General features: G+C 46.5%; 1 protein-coding gene across 2 annotated transcripts in view; it reads right to left on the bottom strand.

Moving 5' to 3' along the window:
• Window positions 1–3492: 3492 nt before the first annotated feature.
• LOC146829052 (uncharacterized) overlaps window positions 3493–19626 on the bottom strand; it is a 126268-nt gene continuing 110134 nt past the window's right edge. Inside the window, exons 4-5 of one of the 2 annotated variants that reach the window (XM_085607689.1) lie at window positions 9705–9766; window positions 3493–4543 (exon numbers count right to left, since the gene is read on the bottom strand). In XM_085607689.1, the coding sequence (XP_085463815.1) occupies window positions 4495–4543; window positions 9705–9766 (111 nt within the window). In that variant the 3' untranslated portion in view covers window positions 3493–4494. Of the gene's footprint in view, window positions 4544–9704; window positions 9767–19626 lie in introns of those variants that run through there. The other variant, XR_014962176.1, reaches the window with a different exon arrangement.

Genomic DNA, 19626 nt, shown 5'->3' with positions numbered 1-19626 from the left:
CGATAAGATCCCAAACAGGTGATAAGGCGCGTTAGCAGCAGGAAACTAACACCTGCTCTGACCTGGTGTAAAGTCGGACGACAACCGGCAGCATCCAAGGGAGCACAGCCCATAGCCAAACATGAAGAACAACAGATGCCCCCGAGAACTGAAATGAAATGAAAAGGACATTTGTAAAGCGCATGGCTAGCAGAAGGCCTCCCAGCGCTAGGCGAACAATCATAATCCGATGGAGCATCAGAATTCAGGGAAAAGGAGGGCTTTGAGTTGTTTCTGGAAGGCAAGATGAACAGTCTCTTTCCGGAGGGGGAGGGGAAGAACGTTCCAAAGCCTGCCGGCATTAAGAGAAAAGAGTCGACCGCCACTTCTTGCTCGTTTGATTCTAGGAATGTTGACCAGGTGGAGATCATTCGAGCGAAGTTCTCTCCTAGCTTTATAAGGCTGAATTACCGCCGAGAGAAGAGGTGGACCAGTCCCCTGCAAGGATCTGTGGACTATACAGAGAGCTTTAAACATAACTCGTTCTTTCATTGGGAACCAGTGAAGTAGGCGGAGGGCTGGTTTTGCGGACAGGAATTTGGGAGTTCCCATCAGTAATCTGGCTGCACAGTTCTGGGCCAGCTGTAGTTTATTGATCACAGAACTGAGGGCTCCCAGATAGAGCCCATTGCCGTAGTCTAACCTTGACAATAGGAGGGATTGCACCATGGTTTTCTTAGCTATGGGGAGAAGCAGGCTAAGTACTTTACTAGCTATTCTGATCAGGCCAAAACAGGTTGCTATTGTCTTTCTAGCTTGCGTTTCGAAAGTCAAATTATGGTCTAGCCACATGCCCAAGCTCTTTATTTCTGGCTTGGGCGTGGGAGCCAGGCCCATACATGCTGGCCAGAGGGTTCCAAGTGTTGTGTTATCAAAATTGCCCAGGGTCATGATCTTGGTTTTTTCCCCATTCAATTTCAGGTGGGTTAGCCCCATCCATTTTACAACTTCCGTGAGGCATGCTTTTAGAGTCGTAGAGTAATGTATGGGTTGATTTAAAGCTACGACCAATTGGGTGTCGTCGGCATAGGTGACCATATGGATCCCAAAAGGAGCTACAATCAAGGCTAGGAGGGCCATGTATGCGTTGAATAGAGTGGGGCTCAAGGATGAGCCCTGAGGTACACCACACCGGAGAGGCAGTGGTTTTGGAACACGCGTCTTCCCCAAAAACCTGAAATGATCGTCCTTTTAGGAAAGAACGCAGCCAACTAAGAGCAGTGCCAGCTACTCCCAGGTTGATGAGACGGTGAATCAGGACTTGGTGATTCACCGTGTCGAATGCTGCGCTCAGGTCTAAAAGTATAATGGCTGCTGAGCCTCCAGCATCCAAACATTTTCTGCTTTCTTCCACCACCGCAAGTAATGCCGTCTCTGTGCTCTGCCGAGGGTGGAAGCCGGTTTGGGACGGGTGTAGTAGATTAAAAGTTTTGAGAAAATTGGAGAGAATGTGATTAACGTATTTTCCCGTGATTTTTGCAATCCCAGGCAGAAGCAACTGTACATGCAGCCCGGATCCCCAACAGGGCAACAACACCCACCGCCACCCCCCCTGGACTCCACCACCCCCCCCTCCCTTTGGACAAAGAGAATGCACATCAAGTCTACAAAACCATGAACCAAACAAATCGCCTGAAGTCGCACAATCACAACACCTAAGATACAGGTGTGGCCATAAAAACGGAAATCATACATTCATATCATATAATCCAAATAAAACCTTCATTACAGATCAAACAAAAAAGAACAAACTTGAAGAGGCACGGCGGGTCTCCTCTGGGCATTCTGTAAGTCACAGCCTGCAAGACCGAAATACAGATAAGAAGGTGTGTCATGTGCCCATCAAAGTACAGAGCGACAGAGCGACAGAAAGAGAGGGGGGGAGAGGGGAAGAGAAAAAGAGAGGTAGAGAGAAAGAGAGAGAGAGAGGGAGAGAGAAAGAGAGAGAGACAGGGAGAGGGAGAGAGAGGGAGAGAGCAAGAGAGGGAGAGAGAGAGAAAGAGAGGAAGAGAGAGTGCCGACTCTGCGGACCCAAGCCTCACTGCTCACGTGCAGCCACCGGTGTGTCTTCAACCACGTGCCGGTACACACTACAGTCTCCCAGGTCCCTCATCTGAAACAGTTGCTAGAGGTATGAATGGCAGAGTCCATACAGTAGCACACGCCATCACTGATTGCCCGCCACTGCGCATACAGGCTGCTGCACCCCAGCCCCTCCTGTTGCCCAGCAGAGATTACCACCCCTGCGCAACCAGGCCTCACTGCTCACCTTCCGCCACCAGCGTGTCTCCAAGAGGGCCCACCACTTGCCGGTGGGAGCTCCAAGCATGGAGCCCGCGACCATGGCACCCTCCACATCATGCAGCCCTGCACCGCGGGCCACCAGGTCACACACTTGATTCTGGGTCTTGATTTTGCTATTGCAGAGAACATATCAGTGTACACAGCCTCATCGCAGGCTGCACACCCGCTCAGCCCTAGAGGTGCCACTAACTCTGTGAACCACGAGGCAACGCCATGTGTCGGTAGGCCCGCACTGCCCGCTGGCTCAGGGATACACTTCCATCCAGCAGGGCTCATACTAATGCCACCATTCCGGACCGCCTGGATGGCGGATCATCGCAGGCTGCACACCAGCTCAGCCCATAAGGTGCCCCTACCTCAGTGCACTAAAAGACACCATCCCATGGCAGTGTGCCTGTGCCTGCCGCAGTATATCCGATGCCACCAAGTCTGTGGACCGCAAGCCATGGACCCTTTATGATTGAGTCCCATGGTCCGGAAGCCATCATGTCACCCCCGGCCCTGGGCAATGTGCTGTGCCTGGGCCATAGTCCCACAGGCCGAAATGATAACCACACGGAGACACCCAGTTACAGAGTGGAAATGGCGTCCAGCACGTGCGCCAGGCCCTTTTTCTTGGCAGGGTCACATGTCCTGTGACGGCTGTGCTGGATGGTTGTGGTGTGTGTGTAAAGCAGCCATGAGGGAGTGGCTGTGGCATGCTGACAACTAGTGCTATGAGCAGCAGATCCCTACAGGGAAGACCTGGGACATGTAGCGTTGTCACCCCCCCCTGTGAGCGTAAGCAGAGTTGGCTGGCCTGGCGCATGCCAGTCCAGCGTAAGGGTGTGACCAATGACCCCGGGACTCTGAGCGTGGTTCCATCCATGACTGGACAAGGAAGTAACTAGTGCGTGTGTCTCCGTTCTGGTGGCACGCAATCAGCAATGTGTCACCCTGTGACCCAAGACCCACAACATGAGTAACATGGACGTACGGTGAAATCATTGACCCTACATGCATCCATACCTCCACAATTGCAAGATCATAGACATGAAACATTGGTGTGAAATTGAATGTTTAATGCACATTCAGTGGAGTGTTGCAGCTGTAGCACTACAGGGCCATGCAAACCCCACTTTACATTGTTAGCCAGTTGAGGGCCAGAGTCCTTCAGGGAATGACAAGTACATCATTAGAGGAGGAGTTCAGTCCGCAGTCTTATATCTGTGTCATTGGTGACCAAACAGAATATGGCAGTCCGTGTCGAGGTCCAAGGTGAGTGTCGCAGAGTGCATCGGGGGGACAGTGGAAGGTGATGATGCAGAGGGCAGAACTAAGTAGAAACAGGCCATATGGCGGAGATGAATGGTACTGCTTCCTTCTGGCCACGAGGGCAGATTCATCCGCATCTTCATCCTCTGCTGTTTCAGGTGCCTCACATGTGGGGGGTGGTGTTCTGCCTCCAGCACTGTGTGGCAGTGACACCTCAGAGGCTGGAGGTTGAATGCCCGCCGCACTGTGTGGCACTGACACATCAGGGGCCGGAGATGTGGATGGAGTGGTAGCAGCAGCATGCATCAGCGCCAGACCTTGTGGCAGCAATGCCATGAGGAGGGTCTTTATGGCATTGAGGGACCCAGCTACCTCTCGCTGGTGTGCAGCCATGTCAGCCTCTCGTTCCGCAAGCATCCGCACCATGTTCTCTATTAGCCTCTGCATACGTCCCAAGTCCTGGCAAACTTGCTGGAGCCACTCTGACTAGACAGTCGTTCTTGTCGCAGAGTCAGGACTCTGGCGGTGTCAGCCATGGTTTATTGGAGGGCATGGAGCGGACTGTCGGTGTCCGTTAGGGACTGTGAGTGGTCCCTGATGGGACTTAGACGCCCACGTATGGCGTCTAGTTTGTCTGCCATGCGGTCAAACCCCACCTGCACCTGTTCAGCCAGCTTCTCCTGGCACCCCTACACACAGCGCTGGAAGGCCATGTGTTTGTCGTGGGGTCCTGGGAGGCAGCCGTGGTGGTCGGTGCTGCCTGCTGTGTGTTCTGTCCAGGGTAGTGGGTCCTCTTCATAGCAGCTGGGCTGCCCTGCTCCTGGAAGTGGGCTACGGAGGCTCTCCACGAGCTGTTGGAGGACGTCGGAGTCGAAGGTGTGGTGGTCCTCTTCGTCATCACAGAAGACAGGTTGGGACTGCTCTGCAGGAGGTGTTGAATTTCCCTCTGCAATGTGAAGGGGAGATGCAGTTTAACATTGTGTTCATACGTATGTTGACGCATTGTACATGTTTACATTCAGACTGCATGACAGTGTTCATTATGACTGTTTGTGGGGAGCTGCCTATATGATGCGGGACAGTGGATATTTTGACAACATCATGGATGTGTGTTTGTACTTGTACATTGTCAACTCATATTTCCCTGCGATGCATATGTGATTGGCCAGTTTCTGCACATAAGCAGCACCAGTTGTGTCCTCTGTTTTGTTGTGGACGTGTTGCGGATTGTGCCACATCGTTGTCAATGTTGATGTGGTCTGCATGTAATGTGTTTGTGCCACATTTTCGGGGAGATGCCCCTGCAGCTCTGATTTGGCTGCCCCTTATCCCTTACATGCGGTGTGCCTCTGACTTCTGTGCTTATACAGTGCTGAGATGTTGCATACTTGGGTGCATTGGTCTCTTGGTGGGAGTTGGGGGTCTGGGGCATGGTTTGTCTGTGGTTGTGCTATGCTTACTTGTGCATGAGTGCCATTGGGGCCATCTCCCCCGTCCCACCAGTCCCTGGTCATTACTCACCCTGTTGCTGTTGTGTCCGGTCATGTTGAGCAGTGTCCAGTCCCCCAACTCCTGCCACCGTCTCCCCACTAATGACTGTGGACACCATTTCCTCCATCTCGTCCAGCTCCTCCTGTGGCTCTGGGCTCCCACCTCCAGTCTGCATTGGTGCCTTCCGGTTGTTTGCGAGTTTCTGCTTGGTTTTGCGCTTGACATCATTCCAGTGCCTCTTGACCTCTTCCATTGTCCTCTTCAGCACTCCCACTGCATTCACCTTGTCCACAATGGACTGCTATAATCAATTTATTATCGTCAATGACATAGTGGAGGTGACGAACAGTAGTTGGTGGTGTTCTATCACCTCCGTTATCAGGATCCTGTTTTCCTGTGGACTGAACCGCTTCTTCCTACTCTTCTTCTCCTTGCCCTTCCCTGACCCCGAGGTCTCAGGCTGGTCCTCCGGAGGGCTTGTGGGGTCTGGTTGTCCTATGCACTTGCTCCAGCTGACTTCAATGTGCTTCGCTGTTGTTTGGCTTTTGTATGTGTTTTTTTTTCCAACTTTTATAGTGCATTTTCCCGCATGTCGTGTGGGGATTGCAGGCCTGTGGCGGGTTTTCGCTGATTTTTGTATCGTGATTTGCGTCATCGCCGCTTTTTTCACGTTCGTGTTTCGCATTTTTGCGGCATTGCGTAGATTTTAACTCGTTCATTTGATGCGTTGTGGTGGGTCTATCGCATAGGGCCGCCGTGTTGGGAATACCACGCTAACATGGTGTTATTTTCCCGTGATAGACTGTGATGTAAAGAGTTGCGTTAAGCTACTTTTGCAGTAGTTATCAACTGTTCTTGAGAATATCCCCCATAGTAAATGCACAATCTTGGTGTACAAAACAAAATGGAAATTAGATTCCTGCTGGGTAGTTCACAGTGCGCATTCAAATTTTAAAATCACAACATGAGGCAATGTATAAATTGTCATGCGCTGTAAAACTGTACAACAGGGAATAACCTGTATTGGAGAGCAACCACTCATCAGAAAGTAAACTGTGCGACCGTACCATTCACAACATGAAATAATTGCCGGTTGCCACAGGGTGAATAAGAATTGAACAAAAGTACCGGTAAGCTCTCAACGTTGCAATCAAGTTGCAGGAGTCCGGTGCAGTCAAAAAGATCCGTCCTAGTCTCCCGCACTTCCCATGTAAAGAAGCACGTCAACAGAGATACAACGTTGCATTGAAATTACGCTTCCGCAGCTTGTGCATCACCGGCAAAGTCAGGAAGGAATGTCACGATATCCACAACACAGCCAGTGCGCAACACATGGAACATCACACAGAGTCGAAGTGAGGTAACGAGGACAAGACATCACTAAGATACATGGAATGCCAGGAGAAAAGAATCCAGACTCCCACACGGCCTCAAGGCTCGAGGTAAGCTGCTCAAGCTTGACTGGTTTGCAAACAAATACACAAACCGCTGCTCCCTCAAAGTACTAGGCAGGCCTCCAACCTTAAACAAAATGCTCACTGCTGATTATTGTCATGCCTACAAGTGCCCTGTAAATAGTTGTATGATAAACACAAGCTCCAGGGCTAACCCTTGTAGAAAGAGGTTCCAAAAGTGAATCCTTTGGCACATAGCAGATCGTAAAGTGGAAATTAACTTGAATTAAATGTGACACAGATCGTTTCAAAATATACTAAAATAAAGATATTTCATATGAATGGACCAAGATAACTTAAATATTGCAAGTCTGGTAAAAAATAGCCAGAAAGTTGCTCAAAGTATGGTCTCCTTAATAGCTTGACATGACACATAGTATCAGTACAGTCAGCATAAGTCTTTGTTGATGCTAAATTAATCACCATTAGGTAGCATCAGATCACCTGCCCTGGGCTGAGCCTGTCAGATGGAAATTGACACCGGTGTGGCTCCCAGGAGCATTTCGATTAAGTATGCTTAAAATATACTCTTTTTAAAAGTAAACTTACAGTCTCTTCTTTCTTTGTAGTAAAGATGACACCTCCTTTAATTTCAGTAAAAAAAATTTTATTCCAAATGGGTCCTTTTCAGCTCGTCGCCAGTGTAAAATCCAAAGAAAGGAGGAAGACTGAGAAGTAGTATTATCTTGATCATAGTTTTATTCCAAAGTTCAGTCAGGACAGGAACACATGTAGAATTAAGTAAATCAGATGAATAAGCCCCACCGGGAGCAGCATAACTGTTGCTCAGCCTATATACATCAACTGACAATTCCACTTAAAGAAACACAAAGAGAACATTCCATGACATCACTGAAACTGGCTGAGCAGCAGAGTACAAAACACAGAGAAGGGACAAGACAGAGAGGAGAGGAAGATACCACATCTATGCTTTGTGTAGGAAAGTGGGTTTCTGTTGCAGTAACCCCACACTATTTGCCTGGTTTATGATTTTGACTTGATGTGCCCTAGGTCCCTGCCAATCAGGTTCCCAGAGCCTGTGTTCTCTACCCAAAACTATACCTTTGTACCCTCAATTGGCACCTCTCTGGCCACAGGTAAGCACCTTGTAAAAGGTACCATGGGTACCAGGGGCACTATGACCAGGAAGGGTCTCTAAGGGCTGCAGCACCTATTGTGCTACCCTTAGAGGCCCTGCACCCTAACACCCACACACTGCCATTGTGGGGTGCATGTTTTGATGCAGAGCAAAGTGAAAAGTCTACATGGCACTCATACCTGCGTGCCATGCCTGCAACCCACTGCTTGAGGCCTAGGTAAGTTACCCCTCTAGCAGGGTACCCTAGCCCCAGGTGAGGGTACAGTTGCATGAGCACTGTACCCCTACAGTGTCTAAGTCGATTCTTAGACATTGTAAGTGCAGTAAAGCCATAAAGAGTATATGGTCTGAGAGCTGGTCAATACGAACTCCACAGCTCTATAATGGCTTTACTAAAATTCTGGGAAGTTTGGTGCACATTCAACCCACACTGATGCCAGTGTGGGATTTAAAGTAAAATGAACACAGAGGGCATCTTAGAGATGCCCCCTGAAAAGCGTCCAGCTCTGGTGTGGTTCATGAATGGCTGCTCGCTATTTGCCACCAATAGACAGGTTCCTGGACCCGTGGGTAGAGAGCCTCTGCTCTCTGGGTCAAAGCTCATCCTGGCAGAGGTGTCATGCTTTCTCCCTCAGGATGGGCTGGGTCAACAAAGGGGAAGCTTCAAAGGCCTTTGTAAGCTGTTCCTGCCTTTTGCTGCCCCTAACAACTGGCTCCCACTGGTTCTGACCCCCACTTAGGGCAGGGGAATCGCCAGGAAAACCTAGATAGGAGGAGAGGTGTGGCCACCTTTGCCAACACCACCCCTCAGGCGGGGTAGGCGAGGTAAAGCACACATCTCAGTCCCCTCCATCTTGAAGATGAGGGGACCCAACCAACTAGAAAGAGACTCATGCCCCCTCCCACTGGAGGGTGGAATAATAGGGGGAGTACCATCCCAAGAAAGAGACCCATTGGTCCTGACCTGCACACCCTTGTAAGCGCCCCTAAATGTAGTATTTCGGGATGACCCTGAACCTTGCCTCCTCAGATTCCTGCAACCTACGAAGAAGACGGATGGAAGAAGTTGACAGCAGAAGAGACTGGTGAGAAGAACTGACTTGGAACCAGCCCTACCAACCCGTTTGAAGTTTCCAGAGATCCTGCACCAAAAGTCAACTTGTCCTGCAGCCAGTTACCTCCAGAAGCCCTGGGAGGACCTACTGCCTACAACAACGACACAATCTCCTGTCAACAGCAGCTCTGCTCAAAAGAAACTCCAAAGAAAGACTGAGCGTGGAAACCCCACTGCGCCCGTCGCCCAAGTCCAAGTGGTCCACTGGTCCCAGCGAGGTCCCTCAGCACTCCAGATTCTGAGTCCACTGGGAGTTGTCCCCTCCAGGACTCCCCAACGTCACCTGCAGCCTCTGCACAGAGACCCCCCCCAACCTCTAGTGGTCCGGTAAGGTGAAATCTGACCTCAAAAGGCACCCCAACATCCGGCCACCCTGCGGCCTTGAGAAGAGGACCTTAGGTGCACCTACACCCCGAGCCCTCCAACTTACCTGCCTGGCTGATGGTTCCTCATAGAAGACTTCATGGACCGAGCCTGCAGCCAAAATCCAAAACCCGTAACCCCCATAGGATTTCATTGGGCTCCCGACACCTCCTAAGTACCCTGCACCTGGAAGACCCTGTGCCGCTGGTGATGTGGTTTTGGTGTTGGCCTGGGACCCTCTTTTCCCTGACCTTAACCCTAGGAGCTTGGCTCTCAAGACCGAGTAGCCAGCCGGTGAGCAGCCCCAACCGAGGTGCTCACTAGCCCCATTGGCTAACATTAGGCCTCTACACTCTGCACCCGGCCACCCTAATGCCACTGGTGATGTGATTTGAGTGCTAACTTGAACCTTGGTTCTAACCCTAAATACCCAGCATTGCAAGTCGTTTACTTACATGAAAACTGATAACATTCTTTTTCTCCATTGGAACCCATGTTGTGGTTCTTCCTCTGAAAATGTTGTGTCAACCTGTTTTTGTATGAAACAAAAATCACTATGTTTAACATGTAAAACTGTCTTGCATACCTTTGTATTGTAGGACCCACGTTGCGATATCTAGGCATATCCCCCCCGAGTAGTCGATGTACCTAAAAAGTAAACCAATATTAATCCAAAGTAATTTCAATGTATTTTGAACTGTTTTGAAAGCAAATACAAACCTGTAATGATTCCAATTCAATCTACAGAATCTAGTGAACCAATCAGGCCTAAGGCTTGTATCATTGCTTGTCACAATAACCAACTGAGGACTCATACTGAGTTTATGTTTTCCTACAAGACAACCGTCAGGCATAGTTGTAAAATTACATGCTATACAAAATTACATTTGGCAAGCAAAATGCTGTCTCTCCTAAGAAGGCCTAACATGGATTCTGACGGCATTTGTTCACTAGTTATGATTTGTCAGAGGGGGAAGTCCGCATCAAATACCTTGCCTACAAGGGTAATCTGTGAGATTCCATGTAACAAAATATATGCAGGCTTCAACATAGAGTAACAGCAATCTACCCTTAAATGCCTATTAACTTTAACATATGCTTTTCACAATTAATATGTCTAGCCTACTACCTTTATCATAACGTATTATTATAAGCAATCAGGCTTAAAACATTTATCATTAGCTTGTCACCATAACCAACTCAAGCCTACTAAACTGAGCATAAGCTTCCCACAGGACAACTATTCTGCATACAGTCCCAAAAGTACAAATGTGTACACAATTACAGTTGGCAAAACACTATCGCTCCTAAGAAAGCCTAACAAGGATTGTTTTAGTGCATATCTTCTATCCCCACAGTTGTTTCGGATGGCACACCAGCACCAAAACCTTTGCCTACAAGAGTAATCTGTAAAATTTCCATCTAATAAAATATCTGCCTGCAGATTTAGCACAATGTAATAACAATCCATCCTTGAATGCCTATTGTCTTTAACGCATGTTTCTCAAAATATCTAGGTCAGGCCAACTGTCTTTGTTGTAACATTTCATGATCACAGATCAAACCTTATGAAACCTTCAGGATTTGTCAGTGTGGGTGGCCAAAGCCAAAAGCCTTGTCTACTACGGTATTCTGTGAGCTTACGTGTAACAAAATAACTGGATATCTTGAAACACAATGTGAAAACAAACTGAAAGGCTGGCTGGCTTAAAGAAATGCTGTTCACAATTAATATGCTAGAGGAGCTGCCTTTGTCATAGCATTTCACAATCTGCAGAGCAGATCTATGGCATAGAATATAACGTGTCCCAGTGCACCAATCAGGCCTCTAGCTTGTCACCATTACCAACTCAGGCCTACAGTTTTTAATGTAAACCTTTCCACAAGGCAACCATCAGAAACAGTCATAAAGTTAGGAAGTTATTCAAAATAACAGCTAGTTAAGCAAAATACTATCTCTCCTAAGAGGGCCTAACAAGGCTTCTGAAAGCGAAAACCTGCTATATGTATGGTTTGTCACATGGGATAATCAATACCAAAACCTTTGCTTACCACAGAAATCCGTAAGACTACATGTAACAAAATACTTTTCTATAGGCATTAACATATATGATAACAATCCAAATTTAAATTAACATATGATTTTCACAAAAAATACTTTAGGTCTAGTGCCTTTATCATAACATTTTACAATAATCAGGTTGAGCCTATAGCAGTGATCATTGGCTTACCACCATAACCATATAAGTCCAGGCTGTATCGAGTATAAACTTTGCCAAAGCCAAAAAGTGCCAAACAAGTAGTAATTTTAGTGGAAGCACACAAATTTGGTCCAATCAAATCCTGTAGTTAGGAAGACCAACATGTGGGTGGAGCCAGGGCCGGACTGGGAACCAAAATTGGCCCGGGCAAAGAGCTCGAACGGCCCCCCTGGGAGCGGCCGAGCAGTTTGCCAGGGCCTGTTTCGGATGATTTTGTTACAAGGGCCGCTTTTGAAGCTATGCTGCAAAAATGGCCCTGTAACAAAAATGGCCCCCTGGGGCCCAAAATCGGTGCCCACCCTAGCGGCCCACCGGGAAAACGCCTGGTGCGTGCTATGGCCACTCCGGCCCTGGGTGGAGCGTAAGCTGCTGTCTCAGTTGGATTCTGAAAGCTCTTTTTTGTTGATCACATAAGGCCTGTCAAGCCAGACCTAAAAATCCATGTGGATTATGTAGCCCTGGGCTCTCAACTCACAAAACTACACTCTGAAATCAAAACGTAATGACCATCACCCTTGCTTCTGTGCTGCTGGCAGTTAAAAAACAAACACTGTAAATGCTCTAGTTATCCAGGCCACTTTAATAGCATTACAATGTTATTCTGCTTTACTAGTCACTTGCTCCCCTCCCAGTTCTCTATGGTCCAATTATTATCTTACCCTTTGTTGTCTCTTTTGTTTGTAACCTTTTGTTTGATATGCATATTTTATTTGTTTGGGTTGGTATTCCTTTTGATGATTGCACTGCAACTGTTACCTTCCTCTCCCTCAAATTGTAAAGCGCTCTGATATCCTGCGGGATCACATTTGTGCTAAATAAAACTTTATAAATAAATGTAATGTGTGGCCCCTGCAATTTCAAGCACTGATCACAGCTGCTTAGAAGACAAGTGTTTTTTTGTGCAAGCATACAACATTTGCCCAACCAAAACATGTACACCATGTAGGCGGAGCAGAAGCCCCTCTCCCAGTAATGCCCATTAAATCCCTTTTTGAAGTTGACTACTCCATGTCTGGTGACAGCAGCACTATCAAACCAGACCTAAAAATTGGATATGGATCGATTGTCCAGAGTTTAAGAACTGATTTGAAGTGGTACTCTTTCAAATGTTATTTTTGGGCTGTTCCTCTGACACAGCCTTTGTGCAAAGTGATGGCTCTCACAGCATTTAGAAATGGGGCTGGTTCCAAGCAGAAATATTCAAACTACTAGCAAAATGAAATGTGAGATTTCTGCACCTGGCTGTCAATGACCTTCCTGAAGCAGTCATCAGGTAGAGACAAAAAGCCAGGCCCTGTCTCCAGCTTTGCTCACTTCCGTGTCGGGGTCTCCACCCTCTAGCCACAGGGATGCAGGCTGTACGCTCCACAGTTAAGGAAAGCTGTCATCAACCTCCATCTTCTGTCATTCTAAACTAGGGGCATTTAAAACGGACCCCACTGGCCCCAGCACTCAGACTCACACAACACACACATTTCTACAACTATACACGTGCTGCACACTCACTGAACCTACACGTACTCCAAACAAACACAGAATTTGAGTGCAATGTTCTGTGTTCACACAACAAAAGAACTTTACACTAGAGGAGACTGGAGTGTTTGTTTTGCTACATTTGTTTAGGATGTTTTCTATGGTCTTATGTATATTTTATTCAGATGAGCCCTAAATACAAAGGCTGCAATATATCGGCATTACATCAAATGAGGAGCTTGACTTGGAAAGATTAAGGAACACATGGAGTTATGCTTTCTCACTGAAAATGGGGCCTAAGAATTGTGGGGCAGAGTTATCAAAATGCCACACAATGCAGCACAGCAAGACACCTTGCTGTGCTGCACTAAATTGCGTGATAGGGAGAGGGAAGGAATGCATCATATTTAACATTAAAAAGTGCATTCCTATCCTCTCCTCGTGCTGAAGCACAATGTGCTCTGTAGAGCCAAAGCAGGCACTACGTGGCAGGAAGAGACACCATCTTGCACAAAAACAGTCCTCTGAGGCTCCTCTGAGGCTCAGAGGCACAATGAGGCACACTTAGGAAGAGGGAAAAATGAGGAAAAATAAAGATATTTCTCATTGTTAAACCTCCCCTGTGAAGGCTTAGCAGTTTGACGCATTCCCAGGTCTACCACTAATGGTAAATCTGGAAATGCACCACAATCCATGGGTTGATGGTTAGAAACCCCACGCTCCATCCATGGAAACCCTCCTGGCTTAGAGTAATGCAAGGGAGCAGAATGCGCTGCCCTGCGTTATTCCAATTTTACCAAGCCACACAAGGCCACTCAAGATGGCCTTGCGTGGCTTGGCAGATCTAATTCTAGCTTTTGAGCGCTGTAAGCGAAATGCAAAACCTATGATAAATCTGGCCCAGTATTTGGCTGGACTATCTCACCAAAGAGCTACCTCAGGGAAGATGTACATTGCGATTTTGTGCTTCCACCCTGACTTCAAATGATTATAGTAGGCTATGTTATGTTTTATTTGATGTCTGCACATATATATTGTGAACTTTGCACTTTGTGATGGGATGAGCAATAGTTGCTTAAGTGAAAAACATTGAGGCAATGAAAGCATAACGTGAATTGTTGTTTTATGAGGAGACTGAGAAATGCATTTGAATATTTCACCTAAAAGAAATGTTATTGTTTTTCCAGTAATGATACATGCATTATGTGTTAAATCAAATGGGGTGAACATTTTTCTTCCCCTGAGCGAAGCACTATTTTGATCATAGTTAAAATCCTGGGTTCCACAAGGCTATTTGGAGAGCCCTACACATTTGAGTAACATTCAGAAGCATACTGACTGCCATGTTTTTAACAGTTTGTAGTCTGTTGGTAAGTTTAAAGAGAAGACCAGTGAAGGGAGCATTGCAATTTTTCAAACTGTAGATATTCACTGCCTACATCACAGTCTTTCTCTGGACCAAAGGCAGAAAAAGGAGATTTCATGGTAATCAAAGATAAAATAAACTGTGCTGACTGTATTTATCTATTTATCAAAAATTAGTCAACCGTCAACTACCACTACTAAACTTTTAGCTGCCTCTGCTGGGACTGGAGTAGCTCATAGTTCTGGGAGTCACCAGTCAGCAGACCACACCAAAAGTGGTCTGTCGCAGATACCTACCTCTGTCTTGTCCCCATTCAACTTAAGGGAATCGTAGGACATTCAGAGAGTATGCTTCTAGTGGCATTGTCGAAAGGGATCTACAACTGACTGAACGTTACCAGACAAAGATAACACAATGGGGCATATTTACAAGGGGATTGCATCATTGGAATGTCCCCTTTACCGATGTTCCAGTGGCGCAATGCCCTCCACCATATTTACAAAGCTGTGTTAAGCCACTTTTTGTGGCTTAATGCCACTTTGTAAATATGGTACCCTTTCACGTCAGAATTTGTGTGAAAAGGGCATGCAATGGGTGTTGCAGTGTGCATTCCACCACAACACCGATTGGGTTTTTACGCTGTCCCAGATCTACAAAGATGTGTAAATCTGCGGTAGCATCAAAAACAAATGCCATGCATTAGCTTGCACTAGAATGGCGAAATGCTAAGAAATACTTTTATTTCTCCTCGTTTTTGCTTTTTCTATGTGTGCTGCATTCTGCAGCTCAGACCATCACCATTAATGAAGGTGTCCCTTCCTGCACATAAACAATCATTTGCTGCAAAGCAGGCACCCTTGCACTATGGTGCATGGTTAACTGTGTTGGCACTAGGCAGCTAATTTTAGCGAAGCGATAGGGAAAACGCAGGGGTGTGCCATATTGTTGTAAATACGGCGCACCCCTACATATTAGAGATTAACGTAAAGGTGAATGAACATACGAGTGGTGCCAAAGGGGATACATAAATATTAAAAAGCATTGGCTTAAAGAATGATCTCTGACTGACAACTGTAGCCAGGAGCTGAGCAGTAGAGTAACATTTCCCTAGCTTAATAGTCTGAGATCTACAAGTTAAAAAAGATTTTAGGTAGTCCATTGACGATCATTGAAGTCGGATCAGTTTCAAGCCATTCAAGAGTGTAGAGTGACGCACAGTGTCAAAAGAAGTTAAAACAAATGTGAGATTACTTTCAATGTGTGTGAATGAGCAAAAGAGCATGTGATTTATGTGGATGAAAAGTGATGCTAGATGAACAATGCGGTATGTCTGTGTTTTAAGCAGTACATAATTGCATACATATGTAGCTTAAATAATATTTATAAAACTGGCAACAGAAAATTTTGACTTTTATAAAAAGTTATATTCAAGAAGAATAAATATGGTCATAGGTCTCTCTCAACTAGACCCCGAATAATACAAGGATGAGTTGTGCCGGGAACCTCCTTTTATGGGATGTTCATGTTGCTTACAATGTTCTCTATTGAGGTTTCTGCTGTGCCTTGGTGCCGTGTCTGTGCTCTGTCAAATACCCAAAATGAAATACATAAGGACATACTTATTGAAAGGTCACGCAGTGCAGTGCAGCAAGCCACCTTGTTGTGCTGCACTGTATGACAGGGAGAGGGCAGAAATGTGCAGTATTTAACATCATATGGAGCATTCCTGTACTTTCTCTGCTTTGGCGCACAATATGCTGCCTAGCACCAATGCAGGCTCCCTTGCACCATGGCGCAAGGGAGACTGCATTGTAAGCAGGATTGCTTGTGTGCACAAAAACAATCCTCAACAAAAACAATCCTCTGGCATTTTCTTCTTTTGATGTGTGCGAGGATCAATAAAGATATTTCTTCTCATTACACCTCTGCTCTGGATTGCTACCATTTTCACGCATTACCAGGTCTACCAGTAATGGTAAATCTGGGAATGCACCAAAATCCATGTGTTGATGCATGGGAACACCCATGTTCCATCCGATTTGTGCTGCCTTGCGCTAGTCCAGATTTATCAAGCCACTCAGGGCCATGCAGGGTGGCCTTGCGTGGCTTGATAAATCTAATTTAGGAGCTGCGTGGCTCTTGCACCCCGTTGCGTGGCGCAAGGACGACACAACTCTTTGATACATTTTGCCCATAATGCATACTATAACATAAAAAACAGATACATTTAACTTTACCTTGACGAGTGCACAGTTTACAGCCCTGCAGCTTTTGCGTCTTGAAGCTTTTATTCTTGACTGCTACTTTTGGGTCATCGATTGAGCCCACAGGGAGTTACCAGCACAAAAAGGGTATTATTGATTTTAAAAGTACAAATCTGGTGTAACAATCGCAGACCAGTTTTATGGATATATCGGTCAATACCTGTTTTCCTAAACCCGGGTCATACTGAGACTCATACTTGCTTTAAAAGCCAAGCTGCTGAAATGTATAATTTTTTTAAGTAAGGAAGTGTTTGATATTAACAGGATATGAGCTTGATGCCAGGCTAAAAACATGCAGTGTTTGTTTTAATATAAGCTGTGGATTCCGTCCACTTAGTTTCGAAAGTACCATTTTTTTCACACATTTTTTTCAGCATATTAGACACATTTGCTTACAGGCTGCAGAACGAACACGTTACATCCACATTTCTTAAATGAATAAACATATGGGGAGAGGATGTGGTCCGTCGGCTGCACTGCCGCCTCTGGTGCAGGAAACCAGGGTTCGAGCCTCGAGGTCGCGTCCACATCCTGTGATTCTGGGCAAATCACTTAGGGGCATATTAACAAGCCAGGCGATACAATTATCGCCGCTTTAGCGGCAGAAAACTGCTGCTAAAACGGCGATAATGGGCTTGATAATATGATCTATGGAATTCCAATTGAAGCCCATGCTAGGTGTCCTTCACATTTAACATGGGCTTCAATTGGAATTCCATAGAGCATATTATCAAGCCCATTATCGCCGTTTTAGCGGCAGAAAACTGCCGCTAAAACTGCGATAATTTTATCGCCTGGGTTGTTAATATGCCCCTTAATCTCCCGTGCCTGAATGTGTACTGTAAATACGGTGCTATGTAAAGCGCTCCAATACCTTCTGGTCGAGTTCGCGCTATATAAATATGCAACAACAAAAAAATATATATATTGAATTCGATAGAAAAGGGCTGATTTTGTAGACGCTTTCACAGAATGCTCGTAATGAACCCTAGTCTAATCACTGACTACAGAAGAAATACAGATTAACAAATTTGGTACTTCTTCGATATTAGTTTTGTTAGTATTATTGAAGGATTATTTCTTTGCACGTGCAGTTTTACATTTATACACTAGATGGCAGTAGCTCCATATAACTTGACTGTCCAATGGTTTCACTGAAGAGATGAAAGTTGCCGCATTGTGAAAACAAATTGAGCAAATCACAGAAAAGAACTTAATTGAAAATAGGAATACCCCCACAAGAAGATGATTAACTATTTAAATAAAGGATAATTACGCCTGTTGCGCCGTGGTTCAAACTGAAACTCTTTTTACCTGCAAGCCTGCGTGGTGCAGACCTCCCTACTTTATAGGAATGAATATAATGACTGAATGAATGACGGGGATACTTACTTAGATGCAGAACAAGAGTGTGGGCACGTGCACCCAAACTCCCTTTTATTATTCTGGTCACTTGAACTAGAGATAGGTGATACATGTGAATGACAGCCCTCTAGAAGCAGGGGCTGTACTGTGACTTGCCTCATGTGGATGGGCCCTACATAATGCTCAAGTCACAGATCGAGACACTTCACAGATTCTGGCCAAAAGAGAGCGCACGAATTAGAATAAGTAAAAGTAAAAAAGGATGCTGAGTTCGGGGACCCTGCTGACAGCCGCAGTTTGTAAAACTGCCCTGTGTCAAAGCGACACTGGCAGCGACCAGGGAAGATGATCTAAAAGCAGCCCTTTGTGAGAGGTGCATCGTCAGAGCTTTGTGACTCTGGGCCTAGGGCAGCTGCAATAATGAGGTGCATCATTAAAGTTGTGTGAATGCAGATGGAGAGCCACTCTGGACAGGATTGTGTACGAGGACCGTCAGGGCCGGACTGGCCGTAGCGGGCACCGGGCAATCCCACGGTGCGCCGCACGGTTGGGGGCCGGTTCTGGGCTCCTGGGGGCCGTTTTTGTTGCAGGGCCGTTTTTGCAGCATAGCTGCAAAATCAGCCCTGTAACAAAATCGGCCGGAAACCGGCCCTGGTAAAGAGCTCGGCGGCACCCCCAACCCCTGGGGGGGTGGGGGTGGGGCGGCCGAGCACTTTGCCAGGGCCGGTTTTGGTTCCCAGTCCAGCCCTGAGGACCGTCGGCAGGGCTATGGAACCGAGAGCCACTCTGTGAATGAGGCGCATCATCAGAAGTGAATAGATGAGGTCTGAAGGCAGTTCATGGACTGTGGTGCATTATCAGAGCACTGGGGGGAGGTCCCAGTTAGCATGAGTAATAGAACCGAGGTTACCTTAGTGTCCCTGAAGCATAAGGAGGTGGTGCTTAAATACCACATGACTCAAATAACTCCAAGTACAGGCAGTGGGTCACCATCAATGGGCAGAGGGTAGCGATCTGAGCAACACCGGAGCCAGTATGACTACTGTAAAATAGTATCCTGTGTCCTCAAAGCAAGTCATACCCAATACATTCCACCAGGTAGATGTCACAGACAACCGTGATAACAGTTCAGTTCAAACTGCCAGACCAGGTCCTCCCTGCACTGCAAACAAGCATCCTCAAACCGGTTTCATGGTATCACCCCTCATCAGCCTGGCTAGCTTGAATCCAGTGGCACAGCGAGCAAGAGATACACCTACGTACATACCTTTGGCCCCTTAGGGGGAACATAGCAAACACAAAAAGATGATGGATGGAGTGCTGAAACTTTTCAACCACTCACCTCCTGTCACGAAATCTGAGTTTAATCCATCATTCTTCCGCTCGCTATGTCACCCCAGTTTGGACCCAGCCATATGAAAATCAGTTTTGACCCTGCTCCTTATGGGAACAGTCCAGCCCAAACTGCCAGGCCAGGTCCTGTCTGGACCAGAAACAGGCCCTCCAAAACCGGTCCCAGGAAACTTGTTTCTGGTCCAGGGAGGACATGGCTTGGCAGTTCGGGCTGGACTGTTCCTGTGGGGAGCAGGGTCAAGACTGATTTGCATATACCTAGGTCGAAACTGGGGTTTCGTGAAGAGCATAATAACAATGGATTAAACCCAGATCTGTGACTGGGGGTTAGTGTTTGAAAAGTTTCTGTGATGTAATGCATTTTTGCTCGTTCTTTCATTATGTCTGAAAATATTGTAATAATACAAAGAATTAAATGTTTAAAAT

Source organism: Triturus cristatus, chromosome 5_2, assembly GCF_964204655.1.
Source record: "Triturus cristatus chromosome 5_2, aTriCri1.1, whole genome shotgun sequence".
Lineage (NCBI taxonomy): Eukaryota > Metazoa > Chordata > Amphibia > Caudata > Salamandridae > Triturus > Triturus cristatus.
Note: the sequence above shows the minus strand (reverse complement) of the source record. Positions and strands in the feature narration are given on the sequence as shown.